This window comes from Fusarium fujikuroi, chromosome FFUJ_chr05 (genome assembly GCF_900079805.1).
Source record: "Fusarium fujikuroi IMI 58289 draft genome, chromosome FFUJ_chr05".
NCBI lineage: Eukaryota > Fungi > Ascomycota > Sordariomycetes > Hypocreales > Nectriaceae > Fusarium > Fusarium fujikuroi.
Genome location: NC_036626.1, coordinates 1,922,044 through 1,943,094, shown reverse-complemented (window position 1 = coordinate 1,943,094; position 21,051 = coordinate 1,922,044). Strand labels below are relative to the sequence as shown.

Genomic DNA, 21,051 nt, shown 5'->3' with positions numbered 1-21,051 from the left:
ACATCATATCACCTGATTCGATCATGATTTTGTGGCCAAACGCAATTTGTCTCCATTCATGATTCCATCCTCGCCTATTGACAATGGAGGAACTGGTTCGAAGATACATCAGGACTTTCTCGGCCAACTCTACCTAAGTACCTTGCGCAATGTGCATCTCCGAGCAACCTAATTAACCCCCTCCTGTCGTGTAAGTTGATTGGTGGATGTGCTAAATTCCCAAAGCGGTGGCGCCACTACGGAGTACATATGTACTAAGGCACTTACCCAACCCCGCGTTTTGCTTCTATCGGGTACGTATCCGGACCGAGACCATCACCAAAAACAATCCGTGTTCGGCTGTAATTCTGCTGCAGCCAGAGACATGATCAACAATTGAGATACTCAATTCGATACCTTGTGTTGTCCGGGCGCATCACGTTACTCACGAGACCGGAGACAGTCCAACAGAGTTTGACACTCACAAACAGTGTCGACAGAGCCATTTTAGTCGCAAAAATGCCAAAGCTCAAATTAGTCGACTCAGCAACAGCCAATGCCATAGGAGGAGGACTATCGCATCCGTACTCCCTCAACGCTCGAGTCAATGTTGACTACCTCAGCAAGTCTATCATCATCTGTCTTTCCGTCTATACGCACCATTTATGCCATGTTATCCTCAATGCCGTCTTCCAACCTCCAAATGCTCACTCAGTGCCGGTTTGCCATACCCCAGCAATCCTGACCAGTCAATTACCCTGCTCTGGAGTACATAAAAGAAAGACTACAGCCAAATGGCCATGACATAGTCCCAACAATCAACCAGAACCATCGTTAATACTATCATACAGTGTACTTCACATCTCCCATGTCACATTTGTGCTATCCTGAACATATTGTATTCCAACACTGCCTCTGGTCTCGTACCATCATCCATGTCGTGCACTAAGGCTTGCGAATGCATCTGGGCTGTGTCGCCCATTTGTCCACGCCAGGTCAAGGCCGAGGTTCATGCTCTCTCTGCTCCTTGCAGCAAATGGGTCGGAAGTGGTCGCAGTATTTGGGTTACTAGCGACTCCAGAAGAAGGCGCACCACTCATGAAAGGGTTCGTGGTAGATGATAGATGCTGCGGCACACTTGGTTGCTGCTGCGCAGGTGCGATTGGAGCTTGCAGGGGCTGGTTTTCTGGAATGGTTGGCTGCTGAGTATATTGTGCGGCCTGCTGAACCTGATATGAAGGCTGAGCCGCAGCCGTACCTGGCTGCTGTTGTACCGTTTGAGGGTAGCTATTAAAAAGAGCCATGATCGAGGCCTTGTCTGGTCTTTGAGGTTGGTAAAACTGCTGCTGCAGCTGTTGCTGCTGCTGCAGGTACATTTGAGGCTGCTGTCCAGGGAATCGCTGTCCAGGTTGCTGCTGGACAAAGGGGTTGTGGCTTGCTTGAGGTTGGCTCTGCATCTGTTGCACGACAGGTTGTTGCGCAAAGACCTGTTGACTTGTTTGCGCCACAGGCTGGCCAGCATTTGTAAAAAACGGGTTCGTGCTTGTTTCTGGGGGGCTCAAAGGAGCCGGGCTCTGATACACAGCAGATCCCTGATAAACAGGTGCGTTTTGAAACGAACTCTGCGTTTGCTCTGGTATCTGGCCAAGACTTGGTGATGCGATTCGAGTTGGGGATCGAGCGAACGGATTGTATCCAGCAGGTGCTTGGTTGGTGTTGACTTGAGGGAAGGGATTAGACCCTTGTTGCGGCTGTTGCTGGACTGCACCTGCGGTGTTCGCTAGAAAGGGATTATATCCAGTCACCTGCGCTTGGACTGGTTGTGGGTATGTCATGTTGCTACTGAAGCCCAGAGTTGAGAAGCCGCTCGGGGTCGTTGGCGCTGACGGAGCCACTTGTTGGTATCCTGTCGCCTGAGGTGCTTGCTGTGGTGCCGGTCCTCCAGTATGGTGAGGGAACAGAGGCTGTTGGGGAGAGAGAGACATGTTTTGGAATGCCTGGCTGAATGCATCTGTCGGTTGTTGCTGTTGAGCGGCTGGCACACCGAATGGGTTTGTCTGGCCGTATGGGTTCCGGTTATGAAGGCTTCCCGTCGACTGGGCCGTCTGGGGCTGAGCCATTCCCAAGTTATCAAATGGGTTTGTCGAAGCACTTGATGGAGTAGTGGGACGGTCCGTAGCTGAACGGATGGGAACACTAAGACCTGCGCCGAGTCCTAGTCCCCCAGAACTCGGTGTCAGAGGCGTCAAAGACCTTGATGTTCGCAGAGTTTGTTCCCGAGGTGAAGGGGTGGGAAGAGGTGAGGGTCGACCGCTACCCTCACCCAATCGCACAAGAGTCTCAATCGCTCGCTCAATGTTGCCATTAACACCTTTTAACACCAGAGCATTGCGTTTGGGGTCCTGAAATCCCATGTCTTGTAGCCTAGCCAGCTTTTGCTCCATGTCATCCGGTTGATCAAGACCCAAGGTGGCGCCGAACACTTTTGATGGTTTATTAGGAGGTCTTGGAGACTCGCTACGTCCACCTTGCGCAGCTGTAATGGTTTTGGCATCTTTCTTCGACTTGGACGATAGAGGGAAAATAGATGAAGCTGATCGGAATCCGAACTTCGAATTCTTAGGCGGCAGTGGCGGAGGAGTCCCTTCGTCTATATGAGGAGATCTAGGCTTTCCCGTTCCACTAACAGTATTATTCATATATTTCTGTCTGATGAATCGTTCCATGGCAGAATCCGCTTCGTCAACGTCGACCGGGACGGGAGGTTTGCGATGCTCGGGGTTATAAATGTTGTTGGATGTGATATTTCCGACCTTTCGCATGTTCTATAGACCATGTAAGCTATTGGTTATCTTTGGGCACGATCGCCGGGTTGTCGCTGTTGCTTACGTCGACTTGCTCGTTCGTCCAACTATCCATGCTCAGGGACTTAACTTTCGAGATGTGAGTACCCAACTTTCGATGAATTGCAGCACATCTCATGCATAGGAAAACGCCCAACTAACAAACATATTAGTATTGGATCAGTTCCCGTATGTATTTGGGGACCGTACACTCCATGAAGCCCAAGCTGATATTGACAATTGATGTTAGCAAATTCCGGTCATCTCGTATACCCGGCGCAGGATGAGCTTGGCTGTGCATCTGGAGCATACCTGGATTACGCGCGTGGCAATCAGCGCACATGTTATTGCCCGGGGTGTTCTGCACAAGATCCTGCAGGGCCTTTTCGTTCCGCGCCTGCTGGCGCTTGCTCATGATACTCGACATGGTGGCGGGTCTTGACAGATTAAGTCTTCGTGATCTCTAGAAGATGCGCAGTACCAAAGGAACCTGTCTCGCAGTGTAACCGTCTCGAGTCGTTCGTAGGGCTCGTGCAGTGATCGGGCTCTGGAGCACGGAGGCCGGAGACCGGGACGGGGGTTGTCAACGGGCAGCAGAAAGAAGCAAACAATTATGTAAAGTAGATGCCACGGGTGAAGAAAGGCACTTATTACCAACAATGCAGGCGAAAGGAGGGACAAGGAAGATGCGATGCAATGCGATGCGAGGCGGCTCAAGTCGTTGATGAGATTGAAAAGAAGGAGATGAAAAGATGAAAGTTGACCAAGAAAGGATACTTCCTTTCTGTTGCGCCGTGCGATTCAGGTCACAGCGGTAGGTACCTTTAAGATGGGCGGGATGCAGGCGCGGGAAGAAGCACTTGCCACACTCTGGCTCAGCGTTTCAGTGGTTTACTGTGAGATTGAACATGAATTCAGAGTCCAGAAATTGAAAGAGGAAAATAAAAGACAGGTCAACATAACCAGAGGCAGATGGAAATTTCGTTATCAAGTTCTTCAACTACCTAATAAGGGTCAGCCAAATACCAACTCAAAAAAAAACCCCTGGCTTGGCCTGGACCTTGGGCTTAGCTTGACGAGATTCCTCCTCGTAGGCTCGTCCCCTAAACCACAGTGGAGTTCCATCTCGCTGCCCGCTTAGATCCACAAGTCACTTAAGGTAAGGTCCCGGTCTATCCCAACTAGGGTTAGGCATGGGCTCACTTCATCCATCCACCAGTAGAAGCGTCGTGATGGCCTTTGGTGCTTGGCTCGACGACAGGCGTCAGGGGCAGGTCGCGTGGGTGAGACAGGGTTTGAGTTAAGAACCGATACCGGTTCCTATAGTAGTGATGAACCTCGAGGGAAGTTGGGGCTGAGAAGATGCGATTTGTGATTATTTCTCTGGGAGGGTGGTTGTCCGTTGATGAGATGGCACGAACTGCATTGCAATGTTCATTGCCAAATGCCATCAGTTGCTGTATGTTATAGTGAATGCTTGGGTATATTGCAGTTCTGAACCAGTGCCACAATTGCTGTAGTTCCAATAATCGAGCTAACAAGGTGAAATGTCCATGCCTGCATGTGCATCCATGGGAGACGGAGATGGTGCTTACTCTATTTCCATAACTTATACTGGCATCAGAAGGGGGTTGTTTATACAACCGAACCTCATTATGAAGCCCCAGTTGGAAGGGAGATGCCATGCCTTATCTGGTTTATGTAAACATATGGCTAGGTAGTTACCAGATACTGTTGATCATCTGTCTGGGGACCCTCGTGTGTAGCTCGGGCAGGATTGAAATATCAATCCTGAATTGTTCCTGTGACATCTGCCTTCTACAAAAACAAGGTCTGCCGACACGTCTCATATCATGGTCCATAAATTGCCCTACAAACCCAGCAAGACTACCTATGAAATAGCACAAACCCGGTAGGCATCTTGGTTTATCTGCTATGAAAAATTGTCCAATACAGTTTTGCTACTTAGATGTCCCGAAGTAGGGTTGTGCCTAACTGCCTCAGTTACATACTCGGCTTCCGGGTAGCCTTGCGTCATATTCAACGGGCAGACACACATATACAAAGACCACTCCATCAACGTGCCGGAAATAGCATCTGTAAGTCCACGGTAGCCCGGATTGACCGGCAAGGCCCGGAATGAGGATTGCCCGTGGGGTAATGACCAGTCTTCAGGGCCGAGAAGCTATTTATGAGGATCATCCTAGTCGACAATGATCTTCTACCCGAGACATTGGACAATGGAACATTGGCGTAGGAATGCAGTGTGCAAGAGATCGGGTTCGCATAGACCTTGGAGCTGTCAAATCGAGCGGTGGCACGTATATCACGATACAGCAGTACTTAGGTACGTAGGTATCTTAGCAACATCACAAGTTACAGCTCAGTCCCAGAATTCGAAATGATGTAACCCCTATGCCTCGGAACAAAGTGGAATGCAACGTCATATCATGCCGTGTAATAACTAGCACTTTGCTGCGCTCGCATACCAAACCTACCGAGGCAAGGAACCTTAACATGGTAATCGTGAGCCCTCTTTGTTGGTTTTCGTATTTAATCAAATTCCACCTCTGCAAGCTTCCACATTCCTGACCCCTTCCTCAGTGATTTGATCATCAATCATCCACTCGCATTAAAATCGTGTCCATAGCTTCTTCCGCCCTCCAGCCACCTTCATCACCCTTACCTATGCCAGGGCTTTTATCCCCAACCTCCGCCCGCCCAGTTTTCCCAACCACTTCAGCCCTCGAATTGTCCACTTGAAACGAACAGTATCCTCGCAACAGTTTCGTCCCTGTCACCAAAGACTTTCCAGAAAAGGACTGGACTTGTGGCTCTCAGTGGCTGTGGTGGCTGTACCAACTGCAAAATCCCCGTTTCCAACGTCAGCAGTAAGGCGAAACCTCGCTATCCGTATACTGCCCCTCCACCAAGGCCCCTGTTCGGCCCAATACAGAGCCCACGACTCGACTATACAAACACTAGCTTAGTTGTTGGGTAGCTGCCTCGTGCGTACGTGCTCGAGTTGTCCACGTATAGCGCACGTAACGGCAGACGGATACTCCTTCACTCCTCTAGGATCCGAGGCAAAACTCTTGGCTTCTACGTATGCAGAAGAGTCAGACGTAAGGAGGACTTGCCAGCCACTTTCACCCCCTGCACACACAGCTTCTCTCTTCCACTGTCGAAACCTGTCTTCTTCAACAACAAGAGCCATCCTCCAATCCGCAGTTTCCGGTTCTCCGAAAAACCTAAGCTGAATATCGATCGAGCCGGCATGGTCAATCGTTAAAGGTCATCAACTCCACCACGAATTCGTCTACCGAGCTTCCCGATATTTGAAACCTCCACGGACGCGAAAACTTTGGTTGCCGCTAGAGTATCATACAAAATGGCGGGCATTGAACAGCTTGAAGTTCATAGCAAGGCATGTCACTCGCTTCTCCCTGCATCACAGATGCCGCACGCCAGGCACCATACATAGAATCGACATGAACTTCTGGCTAACACGGAACTAGTCGTATATCGTTCGCTGGGTCAAAGTCGATGAAGGGAATACACTATCGTGGAGCGTACAACCTCACAAGAAGTCCATGTACGCACTTCCATCTTATGCCGCCAAGCGCGAACTTTCCCAGGCCCTTGAATGAAGCTGTGTACTAATATGACTGCAGCAATTTTGGCATTGTCAAACATCCCGGCAGCGGTGCCACCACTTTTGCATCTTCCACAGCCGAAGACCTGAATAATGGAACTGAAGAGTCGGGTGGTACCTCGGACGGGAAGTCTGCCCGCTTCTCGAAGAAAGATATAAACGCACAAGAGCTGCTAAAAAGCAAAGGATTTATACCCATCAAATGGATTGGTAAATGTGAAGCGGATAAGGTGTCCATCGGCACGTACGAGGTCAATCATGACCAGAGCGGAATGTACGGCCTCGTGTTCGATAACACGTTCTCGAAACAGACATCCAAGACGGCGACTTTCGTGGTAATGACATATCCTACCGGGGCACCTCCTCAGACTTCATCACATCTGCCTAATCTTCAAGCACCGAAAGCTGGAGCCAGCCAAACGAGTCTCGGGCGGCACAGTAGCCCTAAACTTGACGGACTTGCCTCTGCTTCATTAGACAGTCTTCACAGTCACAACGCCGTGGCAAACGCGAACTCCGTTTCTGGCCGTAGCGAAGTTGGCTCAGGCAATTACCATGTAGGTGTTCTCCACAAGAGGCGTCGCAAGAAGGGACAAGGCTACGCTCGCAGATTCTTCTCCCTTGACTACTCGACATGCACTCTGTCGTACTACTATAATCCCAAGTCTTCTGCGCTCCGAGGGGCTATTCCCCTAAGCTTAGCCGCCATCGCTGCAGATGAGCGACGAAGAGAGATCAGCATCGATTCAGGCGCTGAAGTCTGGCATTTGAGAGCCCCGAACGATAAGGAATTCCAAGACTGGGCACATGCGCTCGAAAAGGCGAGCCGCGTTGCAAGGGGCTTGGAGACGCTGGACCTTCCCAAGAATGATCACCTGAAAATCAATACACGCCAGCTTCAGCCTATTCATCAGTCCTCTCCTCAAGAAGACAGGGAATGGGAGCAGGTCGAATCCCTGGTTAGCCGCGTGGTTGGTACACGCGATGCGCTTCGACGCCTGACCCGTGAGGTCACAGCCCAAGCAAAACCGCCACCAGTAACCAGTCCTCAATATCTTTCACCTGGAGCCGCGACTAGTGCTATCGACGAGAACGACACGTATTTCACACCCCCTCCCGAACAAAGGCGCTCCTTCTGGAGAAGAAAGTCAAACACTCCTGCGATATCCCCTGCCACATTGGGAGCGCCAACAGCTATGGCAGTACCAGCACCAGGTGGTGTCACTACAACTATATCAGCCAATGTGCCAAACCACTCAAGGAGACAATCCAAGGGGCTTGTTAGAGAGGAGAACTCGCTGCAGGACCATTGTCAATCACTTCTGATGGACCTTGACTCGGTTGTGTCCGAGTTCACCACACTTATCAACAATAGTAAGCGCCGTCGCATGCCAGTGCCCTTGTCCGCCGGTGGCGTGTCAAGGAAGAGTATAGACACTGTCTCAACAGCAGATGAGTTCTTCGATGCCGAAGATGCCAACTCAGCCGTTCTTAAAATTGATGGCAGCGAAGACGAAGCTTCACGATCAGAAGAGGCAGAAGACGAGGAGGAAGATTCATTCCGAGACAATTCTTCTGTGTCGTCTATAGGAGAGAATGACACAGCAAACCTGGACGATGCGTCTCATCTTTTCCCCACGAAACCAAAGAGCCTTACACCGCTGCCAATCGAGCAAGTTGTTGTCAGGAGATCAACCATACCACCTGCAGCTGCAGCCGCACCGAGTTTGATCGCGTTCTTCAGGAAAAATGTCGGCAAAGATTTTAGTACCATCAGTATGCCCGTTACCTCGAACGAACCGTCATCTATGTGCCAAAAGGTGGCTGAGCAGCTGGAATACGCACAGTTACTTAACCAAGCTGCAAAGCAATCTTCTCCAACAGACAGACTCCTGTTCGTCGCAGCGTTTGCAGTCTCGCAGTTCAGCAGTGGTCGAGCCAAAGAGCGTGCTATCCGGAAGCCTTTCACACCTCTACTGGGCGAAACCTTTGAACTGGTTCGAAGCGAAAAGGAGGTGCCCGGAGGTTTCAGACTCTTGGTCGAGAAGGTCCAGCATCGACCTCTTCTCCTCGCTATGCAAGCAGACTCAGCCAACTGGTCGTTCTCCCAATCACCAGCCCCCGGCCAGAAGTTTTGGGGCAAGAGCGCTGAAATCACGACAGATGGCCGTGTTCGAATTGTGCTACGTCTATCAAATGGCTCCGAAGAGCGATATTCATGGAATATTGCTACCATGTTCTTGCGCAACGTGGTTATGGGCGAAAAGTACGTGGAGCCTGTAGGCACAATGCATGTCGTCAATGACAGTACATGTCACAAGGCTGCTGTTGAGTTCAAGAGCAAGGGCATGTGGGGTGGACGTATTGAGGATGTCAGCGTGGAAATTTTCAATCCCGAAGGAGTAAACACAGGCAGCGGCTTGGTAGGTACATGGACCAACAGCTTGAAGACAACAGGCAAAGGTGGCGGCCAGGAGATTTGGCGTGTTGGACCACTGGTGGAAAATGCTGCCCAGACATTCGGTCTTACAACTTTTGCTGCCAGCTTGAACGAAATTACAGAGATCGAGAAGGGCAAACTGCCTCCTACGGATTGTCGCCTGCGACCTGATCAGCGTGCATATGAACAGGGCGCAATTGATGATGCCGAGGACCTGAAGCAAAAGCTGGAGGAAGCTCAGCGCGGTCGACGCCGAGAGCTGGAAGAGCGGGGTGAGACATACAAGCCTCGATGGTTCGTCAAGGTCGAGAACGCTCCAGAGGGAGAGGAAGTGTGGAAGCTCAAGACAGGAAAGGATAGTTACTGGGAGGAGCGCGCGAAGGGAAGCTGGCAAGGGGTTGAGGACCTCTTTAAGCTTACGTGATGATTGATGAAAGCTAAATAGACACAACCATTGGATTGACTTTTGATACCCCTAGTCGAATGAATTATTTGTGTAGAGTTCTTACGGTATTATGTAGTCAAGAATGTTGTTTAAGTTGACAGGTCACTGATGCGACCACCGTGTTTAAGATAAGACAGAGGGTATGCAATAGAAGGCTGACTAGACCGTCACCTGTGTTCTAACGTTAGCTTATGAGGTAATGCTGACCAAGCTTAAGACGGCGTATTGAGACTTGGAGTCGATTTAGGTACATATGTATGTAGGATAGGTAAGTTGAAAATTCAAATGATGATCATACAGTCTTCCTCTTACAGACCCAGGTAGGCAAACCACAGGGAGTAATAAAACTTCTGACATGAAGATAAGGTGACAAAATCAACTAGTTAAAGAGCCTGCTAATGTACACTAAACTTGGCTAGTATTTTCGTCACTTGGGGTTGGGGGTCTCACGTCCCCACGCAAAGTGTCACTTGGAACCTCCTATTGCAGCTAAACAAAGCCAAGCATTTTCTTGGCTCTGAGATAGTGCATGTACTGGCAGGGGATGTGACGCACCCCAGGTGAGGTTACCAGATGAAAAGAGGGCCACTGGTATTGTGAAGAACCACAGTGTTTCGCACGAGGGTCATTCTTGGCCGAGCGCCCAGATCCTGAGTTTAATTATGCAACAGGCGAGATGTGATATTGGCGTTGCGGTGAGAATGCTGAGGCGAGTGGTTGTGAGGGATAAGGGATCAGAGACGAGCTGCCCTTGGGACGAGGCAGTGCAGGGTGATCGACGTGACGATTGAAATTTGGCCTTGGTCTCGGTTGATTTGACGGGTCCAGGAGATAAAACCAAGCCAAAACCATGTCAAGTGCAACTCATCGTCATATGAATCCTGTCTTAGCAGTCAGAGCTCAGACTGACTGATGCCAACTAGGATGAAGAAATGTTAAGACTCAAGGTGTACGGCATCTACCTGTCCTAGCCTGTGCCTCGATACAATACACAGAAACAGTCTAAATAATAGTGAGTTCTTGACAACCAGTAGCATTTCAGTAAGCTAGGTAGGTACTGAGCCATACGAGAAGTCGAATTTCTATTCTTGTTCTTCAATGGGATAATACGGTATGGCCCATAGACGTGAGAGCCTGGGCTCCACTGATGTTTAGCGGGACGGGAGTGGCAGAATGACCCCTGCCGATCATTGGAATCTGCAGGTGAGAACTTATGGATGGAAGAAATTCTTGTCTGTGTTATTAGCGACAAATACCCAGGTAGGAAGTTTCTTTTAAGCTTACCTGGATACCTTGGTTATGAGACGAACGTCTTCATTCTAGATCTTAATAACCAAACCTGTGACAGGCATAAAACTAAAAAGAACTCTATGATTCACTAAAGGTACCTACCTACTCAGACATTTAATGCCAACCCCAGACCAACCTTCACCAAGCATCATGATGAACCAGGCGAGAGAGGGGACGGTGCCACCAGCTGGAGCCGTTAAAAAAGGAGCCTCAGGGGGTTACGAGACGAGTTTCAGCGGCACGCCAATCGCTGATCAGGAGGCGCTTACTCCAGCCGAAAGGGAGTGTCATGCATGAGCAAGGGGAGGCGTGTGCTGATAGCTTAAAATGCATTACGACGACTTTGGTGGGTCAATTGAATTTCAGCATTGAGCGAAATCCAGGCCAAGAAACGAAAAAGAGAGCACAGCAAGTGATGCCAATGTACTAAAGGCCTTGGACCTGTCATAGAAACGGAATGGTTGAGTTGCTGGACTCTTGGTTTGTGGCTGAGCACTCTTGGGAGTTTCTTGTCATCCAGAGGCGTTGAGTTGTTTGTTGACACAAGTGAGATCCAGTATACGGATAATGAGAATAGAGTTTGAACCTACATAGAGGGCGAGATGGTTAAACGTTTGTTTGTGTCGATCCTCTTTATAGTGACGAGTAAACATACCTATGGGCTCATGACCAACTGATAACCGCCTTGTTTACGGACGTTGCAACAGTTTGTTCTTCACCAAGTGACATGGGACAACACATCTATCGGCAGACTTCACACCACCGGCCCAGTCTAACTACTAGCCCGTATCTAGGTAATGCTTCAGTGATAGGCTGGCCTGGGTTAGTACTCTGTACAGCAGCTACAGCCCATTTGATTCGTGTATCTGACTTCCGCCACACAAGTGTAAGCACAACAAGACACAATGTGCGATGGTGCAAATGCCAGTAGATGGCAATTCAAATACACCCGTTTCATCCGACAAGATAGTATCACAGTACTGAGTTGCATACAAGAGCATTGTACTCCGTACTGCTTCGCAATAAAGACATGCTGGGCTTGGTTGTCAACCCATCATCATGCTCTCTTGGCTCTTCGAGATTAGTAGGTGTGCCAGCATGAATTTGTGGGAACTGAAATTACTGGACCGGACGTGCCCCACGCTTAATCCCCAATCCATGGCTTCCCCTTGGATTCGACGGAAGCCCATCCAAGCCTACCAAGGAAGAAATGCCCGCAGTGGCCGGCGTTAGACGCTTGGACTGGCCACCTCAGTTTCCATTCTTGTTAACCTGGTACGAGGGCGGGAGTCCAAATGGGAGCGGAAGAGTCTGCATCGTTCGTCCAATGCCTCAATTGGTACCGTAAAACACTCACTCACTCATTAGGTAGTCGGTACTTATCCAGACACCCCGTCTCCCTTCTCCCTACCTAAGGTAGATTGGTTGGTACCAAGATAATGCCGAGTGCTCCTACAATACCAACCCAGTTCAGGGATCAATCACTTGCCATCTAATCCAATATCCCTTGATACCACCACTATCCAGGTTCTATCCTATCCCGTTGTGTCATTCTGTGGTTGTCGATTCGAGTTGGTCCCGGCTTGTAACTTTGTACCTGTTGTACCACACCCTCCATCCACTGGTGGAGGGCATCCATCCCGTCCCGTCTTCCCACCTCCAGTGCCTACTATTTTAAAACCCCATTCCAACCTCCGTATCACGCTCTCTTCTCCTCTCTTCTTTTCCCTCCCTCCATTGATTTTTTAATTCCTTCAACTACCCTTCCAACCGGTTAACGCCTTTCTGTCGTTTTCTCTCCGGTCGTGATCTTCTCTCTTCTTTCGTTCCCGCTTCCCAACTCCCTCGTTGTTGGTTTTCTTCTACTTGGACTGTAATTCTGCTTCCTCACCCGATCCACTCATTTTGATCATTTTCCACCCTCGATATCGTCTCTTAACGACAATTCTTGAACCGTATTAATCCGCCGCCATACCGTTCGAACAGCCAACTTAAAAATGAAGACCGTTGCTTTCCTCTCCGCTTTGGCGGCTGTCGCTTCGGCCACCCCTACCCTCAAGGAGCCTCCCAGCAAGCGCGCTTCCCTCCCCGCCGTCTCGGTTTCTGGCAATGGTTAGTAGTCAATTGCCTCAAGAGTTGGACGTGCAGTCAGTGTTGACAATCAATTAGCTTTCTGGACTGACAAGGACCGATTCTACCTCCGAGGTATCGACTACCAGCCCGGTGGTGCCTCAGCTAACGAGGATCCTCTCGCCGATCCCGATGTTTGCAAGCGTGATATCAAGTACTTCAAGGAGCTCGGCGTCAACGTTATTCGCGTCTACGCTGTCGACAACAAGGCCGATCACGACGAGTGCATGAGTGCGCTCGACGCCGCTGGCATCTACCTCGTTCTCGATGTCAACAACCCCAAGTACTCCATCAACCGTGCCAAGCCCGGTCCTTCTTACAATGCCGCCTACATTCAGAGCGTTTTCGCCACCGTCGAGATGTTCGCCAAGTACGACAACACACTCGCTTTCTTCTCCGGGAATGAGGTCATGAATGACGAGAAGGATACCGACAAGTCAGCTCCCTACGTCAAGGCCATCACTCGTGATATGCGAAACTACCTTAAGGCCCGTAAGCTCCGCCAGGTCCCTGTCGGCTACTCTGCTGCCGATGTTGCCTCCAATCGCATGCAAACCGCTCACTATATGAACTGTGGCTCTGAGGAGGTTCGATCTGACTTCTTCGCTTTCAACGATTACTCCTGGTGCAACAGCGACTTCAAGACCTCTGGCTGGGACGTCAAGGTCAAGAACTTCACCAACTACGGTATCCCTATTTTGTGAGTCAGTTCACCACCCCTGTTGGCCTCTCCTAACCTTTCACTAGCCTGTCCGAGTACGGTTGCATTGAGAACCGCCCACGTAAGTTCGAGGAGCTTGAGCCCATGATGGACAGCCAGATGTCCTCTGTCTACTCCGGTGGCCTTATGTATGAGTACTCCCTCGAGGACAACGACTACGGTATCGTCACAATCAAGAACGGCAAGGTCACAACCGAAAAGGAGTTCGATCTCTTCAAGTCTGCTCTCTCTAAGTACCCCATGCCCACTGGCACTGGCGGCGCTGCCAAGACCTCCCATGGCGTTGCTTGCCCTACCTCCGAGTCCGTCTGGCAGGTCGACCCCAGCTACCTCCCGGAGATGCCCTCCGAGGCTGAGAAGTACATGAAGGACGGTGCCGGCAAGGGCCCTGGCATCAACGGCAAGGGATCCCACTTCGACACTGATAGCGGTACTGCCACTGCCAGCGTTGCCATGGGCTCTTCCACATCCACAGGTTCGGCCTCTGCCTCTGGTGATGATGATGATGATAGCGGCGCTGCTAGCCTTGGCCTCGGTGCCCTGTACGTCTCCGCTGCCGCCACCCTCTTCACCCTCGTCGGAACCCTTTTGCTGTAGATGGCAGGCGTGCCGTCTCTTTATTTGTTTTCCTTGTTAGTGTGGGGATTGCCTTGTGGTCAGAGTTATGATTTAGGCCCCCCTCTTGGTTTTCATGATAGACACAAGATGTAGGGGAAGAGCGCTTGATTACTCGATTGGGCGCGCTGCGCTGGGCACGCCGGGTTCGTATTTTTTCAACAGGAGCATTGGCGTCTAGCCCAGGCAGGGCAGACGACCCGGAAATGATTATAATGCTATCTGGGCGGTTACCGCCTTTGTCGTTTCAGTTAAAAGGATTTAGTGCCGAAGCACGTTCAATAGACTTTCATTAAACCGATACGAATATCCGCTGCCTCAATGATGTACATGTTACGGAGTATACTAACAACGGTTAATCGTGTCGCACGTGAGTTGGAGTTAGCCGTAAAGCCTGGGCTAGAATTGGTGGGAACCTCGGCATCTCCATCAGTAGCCCACCTCTGACATGGGCTGTGTCGCAGCCAAGATCAAGCTTCCCCATGGGACACGCAGTTTAGCCCGAGATTCTTTCATCCCTTATAAATACTGACAATACCATTCATACTCTTCTCTCTTCAACGTATTCGCAATTGAGTTAGAAGCCACACAATGTCTTCCACCACACCTCTTCCCGCTTACACATCTTACAAAAACATAATTGTCAGCTCACCAAACCCTTTCGTCGCTCATGTCGAGATAAACCGACCCCAAAAGCTCAACGCCTTTACCCAGGAACTATGGCTTGAGTTTGGGCGTGTCTTCAAGCAGCTCAGCGGTGATGAAGATGTTCGTGCTGTTGTAGTCAGCGGCGCTGGCGAACGAGCCTTTACGGCAGGCTTGGACGTGCAGTCTGCATCTAATGATGGAATCCTCTCTGGTTCTCAGGCGGATATCGCCAAAAAGGCAAAGGTAGTGAGAAACCACATTGAGGAATTCCAGGACTCGATTGGCGCTATGGAGAAATGCGAGAAACGTAAGTGTCACTCGTCCAACGATTCGTTAAGATGGATCACTTATGTATGGGATTAAATTTACAGCTGTCATTTGCGTGCTTCATGGTGTTTCTATTGGCCTTGCTATTGATATCGCCTGCTGCGCTGACATCCGCATCTGCGCCTCCAACACACGCTTCGCCGTCAAGGAAGTTGACATTGGCATGGCCGCTGATATCGGAACCCTGGCACGTCTGCCCAAGCTCGTTGGCTCAACATCATGGGTTAAGGACGTTTGTCTCACGGCCCGAGACTTCTCAGCACAGGAAGCATTATCAGTAGGATTTGTGAGCCAGGTTCACGAGGGTAAACAGGCGGCTGTGCAGGCTGCTGTGGCTCTGGCAACCACACTTGCCGACAAGAGCCCTGTTGCTGTACAGGGAACGAAAGAGCTGCTCAACCACGGCAGGGATCATAATGTTGCTGAGAGCTTGAGATATACGCAAGTATGGAATGCAGCGGCTGTGCAAGGCAAGGACTTTTCGTTGGCGTTGATGAGTGGATTGAAGAAGACGAAGCCGAGATTCGAGAAGTTGTAGTTTAGGTGTTCGAAAGGACCATGGAAGCATGTCGTTTGGGTATGGAATTGTGTACATATTTCAGTGATTGCATATGTTCGAAGCGTACTCTTACTCGGAACCGGACTCTTCTTCAGGAGGAAGATTTTCTTTGAGTCGCTGGGAATGTGTCAATTAAACGAAGTTCATTTTCAGTCGCAAGTAGCTTGGATAAAGATGATGCTAGCGATTGAACGTACTTCTTCGAGCTTGTGCTTGAGCGTTGAGACCATGGTCTCTTTCACAACCACGCGTTCATCATCGAGATCTTCAATGATGTAGTCATGGTTAGCACTGTCGATGCTGACGATGATGGACTTGATCGAAGGATCGCACTCGATAAGAACGCCTAGCATAGGTAAGCTCGGATACTCAGTGACCAGGAAATAGTGTGAGACGAACCTCTGATTGCACGAGGCATCTTGGGCCAGTTCGCGGAAGCGCAACAATAGGTCCAGAAAATGCTCCAAGGATTATAATGAAGTTTAAGTTCGTTATGGTTGACGCTTCCCCCATAAAAAGGGTGGAGTATAATGGCACGGGAGCCTTGCATGACGCACGGACCATCTGCCATTTATCTACCTAACGTGCATGGAATCATCAGATACCATTCCAAATAATGTTTATTCGCCCTTCGGCTGTGCAACGGCAAAGCCCGTAATTATACTGTGCCTGGTTTTGCAGAGCTGTTTTATTGGGAAGCTGGACTAAATCATGTGGCAGATTGGACCCGGGCACCAAATGTTTGTTAACTCATCGCCTTCGTACTAAGCTGGGCATGTTGTGAACATGACTGTTGCAGCGTATTACTCAGTCCCTGTAAGTGGCATTGCTCGTTCTCAATACGCCACTAGTCCAAGGCATAGTTGAAAAGCTGTAGTCTAAGGGCTCGACTTTTCATACCAAGTTCTTTCGTTAACCTGCCGGTACTCTTCAATCTGTTATCTCCGACTGGGCTGTGTCCAGCGTAGATATCATGGCCAGAACAGGTGACGGGCGGCCAATTTATCCCGGCTCCATCGGCGGACGGCGACATTCAGCGGCGGTCCTTACATACATCCAGATCTAAGCTGCTGTACTAAGCCACAATGATGAAGTCACCTTGACAGTGGGGGATGATCGGCTACGCGGCTCTGTAATGGAGGCATACGAATGTAAAAGGTTAAGGTAGAAGCCGAGGGTGCACAAGTACAAAGAGTTGCCCTCCCCCCAGGGTTGGAGTCGGGAGTTGGAGTTACTAGATGACGCCACTCTATCAAAGTCTCTGACCTCACACCTTGACAATCTATCATTTTGATGATACTTGATTCTTAACGTCTCAAAAACTAAGTAAAAGAAGCCCCTTACACACATATCCATTGAGAATCGATCACATACAGATCTTGCCTGAGACATCCGATAACCATACCAATATCCTCTGATCGAGTACCTTACTTATACGCTCTAACGATACATCTACTATTGTGATGGCAACAAACGATAATAACGACGACAATACCGGCTTCTCGTTTGGTGCACAACCCTTCGCCTGGGTTCTCATTCCGCTCTTTGTCATCTTAGTTCTCGGTTTAACCGCCACCATCATCCAAGTGAGACGACGTCGCCGCCGCCGTGGGAACCAATGGCCCGGTCAGAATACCGGAGCTCCTGTATATACTGGCCTTCGCGGTGGAAGAAGAACGGGAAATCGCCGATCGCCATGGAATGGAACCAGGTCTGAAGAAGGGCTCAATGAATTGGGACAGGCACCACCGCCATACGATGGTAAAAAGGAGACGCAGGATCCCCTGGAACTGCGGGATCTCGAAGTTGGGAACAGGCCGCCCGAGTATCCTGCTGAGCCTGCGCCAGCTGTAGTAACGGATGGTCGAAGAAGTTGATTGTTGAATTTTGGCTATTGGATGTTGAACCCCCCCCATTTGTTCGTTCTTGGACCGTTTTATACCTACCCTTTTGCCTGGAGGTAGAGAGGGATGAGCCGGGAGGGTGCGTCTTCGAGGGAATGAATGAAGGTCAAAATGAGATTACGTGTCGTTTGATATTACCATAGCAATGAACAATTCTTTGTTTCGTCTCATGACATAAAGTCCAGCTGAGTTTGCTGATATCCGTTCCGATCAAGCTTGGCCGATTAGCGAGACCACTCTGTGCATCAATTGTCGCACAAAGGAAAGATGTCCGGGAGACTCAAGTGAAAGTGGAAAAGCTGAGCTGGACACTGGACCGACACTCCCTCCCTCCCTCTGCATAGATAAGTTTTATCGTCTTGGTTTCTATAGTAATTCGGACCTTGAGGTTGCCTGGATACTGATATACGAATCGCTAACCAGATGAATTCAAAGAAACCGAGTGGAAGGACTAAGAATACATGGTTGCAGATTATATAAAGTCATCCTCTTACAAGCCACCGGAAGCAGAGTGCTATACGGGTCGTCTGTGTGTGCCACGAGTGACCTCAGAAGACCCGGTTGGCTGCATGCATCGAGGACGGTGTCACAAGTGATGCGGTGATCAGCTTCCACAAGAGTTAATAGCATCGATAGGACAAAGAGGTCTTTCATTGTGGTCTTGCCATGCTGGAAGCAGCATGTCGTGGTGACCAACTAACCTTAACACATGAGATCGCAGCAATAGCTACGGTAGGTAGTCAGGGACTACAATAATAGACTGCAAGTGCTCTGGGCCAATGCTAGTTGTACTGAGCCATGAAAGGGCCATCTTTTCCACTGGGCTTTTGTTCACAGTTTGCTTTGGCTCGCTGCTAAATCAAGGAGTAACCAGGGCTTCTCGAAAGCCTTTGAAGACTCTGTGAATTTTGGCGGAAAAGCCTGAAAGAGTCTTGTAGCTGAGAACATTTGTTGCACGTCAAACGATGTGGAAAAAGTGAAAGTTGTCCTGTATCCAAATTTCAGGGATATCCCATGCCTTTTCGATGTGTCTCGCATGAGTGAAAGGGACTTTGCTCGGGTGGTCCACAGAGAGTTTGCGGGATCTTATGATTTACATCATGCTTGGTACAGCCTAGTTCGCCTCATCTTGACAAGTGTATGTTTGCGGTGAAATATGACAGACAGCTCAGGATAAGTCGATACCATGTTGGGAGGTAAAGAGGTGGTTGGAGAGCATATAAGGGGCGCAAATTAAGCAAATGGAGCTGTGGTTTCTTAGTGTGATGATGGAGGAGGCTGGAGATGCCAATAAGCTGAACATGAGCGGCGAAAAGCGAATATTCTGACTCGGGTTACGCCCCGAGAAGATGGAAAGCCAGATGCGAGTAAGATTGAGCCGAGGCAAAGATGATTTTCAGGAACATATCAAATCTATCCGTATTAGGTGGTGGTGTTGAGGTCAAGGACGCTAGATTCGACCAAGAAGCTTCTAAAGCACTATTATGTTTGGAACCTGTGGTTTATCTGAAACCTGGGTAACGGTATGTCTCTGTGAACAAGGCGCCGTAATTAGGCTATTCCTTGGGAATGAGAGTGTTTCATAATGGTTTGAAGACAAGTCCGACCTTCATAGTGAGTGGTTCAGCCCTACAATCCACTCACAACAAGAGCGAAATGATGGCCTATGGATCCGAGTGGAGTAGGTCTGACTGGGACTCTGGTGATCTTTTTGATAAGATTGCTCAGCTAATATCGCGTATCTTGAACTCTTTACGAAGCGACTTGGGCAACTTGTGAAGTTGTGAGAAGCGCTGACGGGGTCAACAAATGCAGCCTCATTACAGGCCTCGCCCTCATGGTCTGACTTATTTTAGTCACATAAATGAGGCTCACTCGAATGATTATTTTCCGTCTCTAGGGACACAACCGCCCAGCTGCACCTTTCCCATCCTGGCCCGAAGCTGGGGCCGTGGCGCTGAACGAGGGACGGCTGAAGTCTGAAGATTAATTAATAGGCGGACAGGGGTTTAAGTGATTGACGAGGGTGATCAAGTGAGAAGAGAGGCTGGGGAAGAGGATTGTTTGGGAGTGCGACGATTGCCGGGACCTGATTCGAAGGGAAAACAGAAGATGAATCGTTTTACGACAGGGGGTTTGTCGTAGCAGAGGTGGAAGCCCAACATTTGTCTGTTCGTGGTTTGATACTGGAGCAGAGCATGTATCTAGCAAGGAGGCTGGTTCTGCGTGGCAACTGGCAACGCAACAACTTGGAGACCGCTAGTTGAAATATCCTGTTTTGATATAGACGGAGGATGCTTATTCGATACTAAAGAGGAGTGGATGGGATGAGGATGGTCATCACATCACAGACAACAAATCACGTATCACACACATAGAGCGTTACGATGAACTCGTCGGGCCTCGCTACTGTAGATGTCTGCTCTGCATGTTTCCTGCACGTTTTGGTGCATATCTCGTTCCCCTCGTGTCCTTGGAAGATCGTCCATTGGCAGAGGAACCACGGGCATAGCGTGTTAAGCTAGGTGGCATCCCGGCGGGCCGGCGCTATTGGACAGCCCGCCTCGGCAGAGTGCCAGAGACAACTCATCACCCCAAGGCACTAGCCTGAAAATGAAAACCTCAAGGGCCCAGCCGCTGAACCAGGTGGGTCCAACACCTAAGTATCTAACGTAGGGTGTGATGACCAGAGCCCGAGGACAAGGCAATCCAATAGATGTTGTCAAACGAAGTCGATTTGGTGTTGTTTAGAGCAACACACAGAGGAGATTGCATTGGATCTTTGATTGGAGAGATCCATACTCCGTACGGAGCTCAGTACTACTCACAATCGACAATCCAATACGGAGTACCTAAAGCATCATAAGCTTCTTGGTTCCACTTATGCTGACTCTATTAAGTATGTATGTGCCTACCTAAACTTTTCCCATCAAGATCTTCTTCAATACACAACGAAGTCATATGTACCCCGTACATCAACGATGATTTTAGACCTCGCTCATTGAAGCTTTAAACTTTACCGCGTGCAGTGAGTTTACCAACTACTCCATAGGTACTCTGTAACCCATCAATATTGAAGGAAAAAACGGCCTGCCCGTCCTACATCAACTCAATCCGTTTTCCCCAACCTCCAGATCTTTCGCCCAACCTCCTCGATTCCCCTCGACACAGCTGCACCTAAATTGAAAGCCCTGCTCCTTGCCCCCCAAACCAGTCTAGATCATACCTTGTACACCTTGTACCCTTCTTGATTTTCTGTTTCGGCTCTCTTCCGCTCCGTCTGACACTGACATCTGCGGTTTTCAGTTCTCTGTTCCTTGTTAATTGCCAGGTCTGGTTGCTGCGGGCAACTTTGCTAGCCCATTCTTTTTTCTTAGCCCCCCCGAGGCCCCAGGCGCCCCCCCGCCGAGCTGCCTGACCTTACCTTACGGGATCCACAGCCCATGAGCCTTCACACCATCCTTTACAATCGACCACGCCGCACGTCGCATCCTT

General features: G+C 49.7%; 6 protein-coding genes; 4 read left to right on the top strand and 2 right to left on the bottom strand.

Moving 5' to 3' along the window:
• Window positions 1-908: 908 nt before the first annotated feature.
• Window positions 909-3,249, bottom strand: FFUJ_07374 (related to GTS1-transcription factor of the Gcs1p/Glo3p/Sps18p family; the record flags this gene model as incomplete). XM_023577619.1 has 4 exons in its annotated part: window positions 909-2,804; window positions 2,869-2,979; window positions 3,033-3,049; window positions 3,135-3,249. The coding sequence occupies 4 exons, from the start codon at window positions 3,247-3,249 to the stop codon at window positions 909-911; spliced, it is 2,139 nt and encodes a 712-aa protein (XP_023431435.1).
• Window positions 3,250-6,213: 2,964 nt separating this feature from the next.
• FFUJ_07373 (related to OSBP-related protein 7) lies at window positions 6,214-9,341 on the top strand (the record flags this gene model as incomplete). XM_023577618.1 has 3 exons in its annotated part: window positions 6,214-6,237; window positions 6,341-6,417; window positions 6,497-9,341. 3 exons carry the CDS (start codon window positions 6,214-6,216, stop codon window positions 9,339-9,341), a joined length of 2,946 nt encoding a protein of 981 aa, XP_023431434.1.
• A 3,308-nt stretch (window positions 9,342-12,649) lies between these two features.
• Window positions 12,650-14,100, top strand: FFUJ_07372 (probable beta(1-3)glucanosyltransferases; the record flags this gene model as incomplete). XM_023577616.1 has 3 exons in its annotated part: window positions 12,650-12,764; window positions 12,822-13,482; window positions 13,530-14,100. 3 exons carry the CDS (start codon window positions 12,650-12,652, stop codon window positions 14,098-14,100), a joined length of 1,347 nt encoding a protein of 448 aa, XP_023430660.1.
• Window positions 14,101-14,709: 609 nt separating this feature from the next.
• On the top strand, window positions 14,710-15,631 carry FFUJ_07371 (probable delta3,5-delta2,4-dienoyl-CoA isomerase precursor (ech1); the record flags this gene model as incomplete). XM_023577615.1 has 2 exons in its annotated part: window positions 14,710-15,073; window positions 15,138-15,631. The coding sequence occupies 2 exons, from the start codon at window positions 14,710-14,712 to the stop codon at window positions 15,629-15,631; spliced, it is 858 nt and encodes a 285-aa protein (XP_023430659.1).
• Window positions 15,632-15,721: 90 nt separating this feature from the next.
• Window positions 15,722-16,070, bottom strand: FFUJ_07370 (probable RNA polymerase II transcription factor B subunit 5; the record flags this gene model as incomplete). XM_023577614.1 has 3 exons in its annotated part: window positions 15,722-15,769; window positions 15,850-15,998; window positions 16,052-16,070. 3 exons carry the CDS (start codon window positions 16,068-16,070, stop codon window positions 15,722-15,724), a joined length of 216 nt encoding a protein of 71 aa, XP_023430658.1.
• A 1,045-nt stretch (window positions 16,071-17,115) lies between these two features.
• Window positions 17,116-17,529, top strand: FFUJ_07369 (uncharacterized protein; the record flags this gene model as incomplete). Its single annotated transcript, XM_023577613.1, has 1 exon — window positions 17,116-17,529. One exon carries the CDS (start codon window positions 17,116-17,118, stop codon window positions 17,527-17,529), a length of 414 nt encoding a protein of 137 aa, XP_023430657.1.
• Window positions 17,530-21,051: the final 3,522 nt, after the last annotated feature.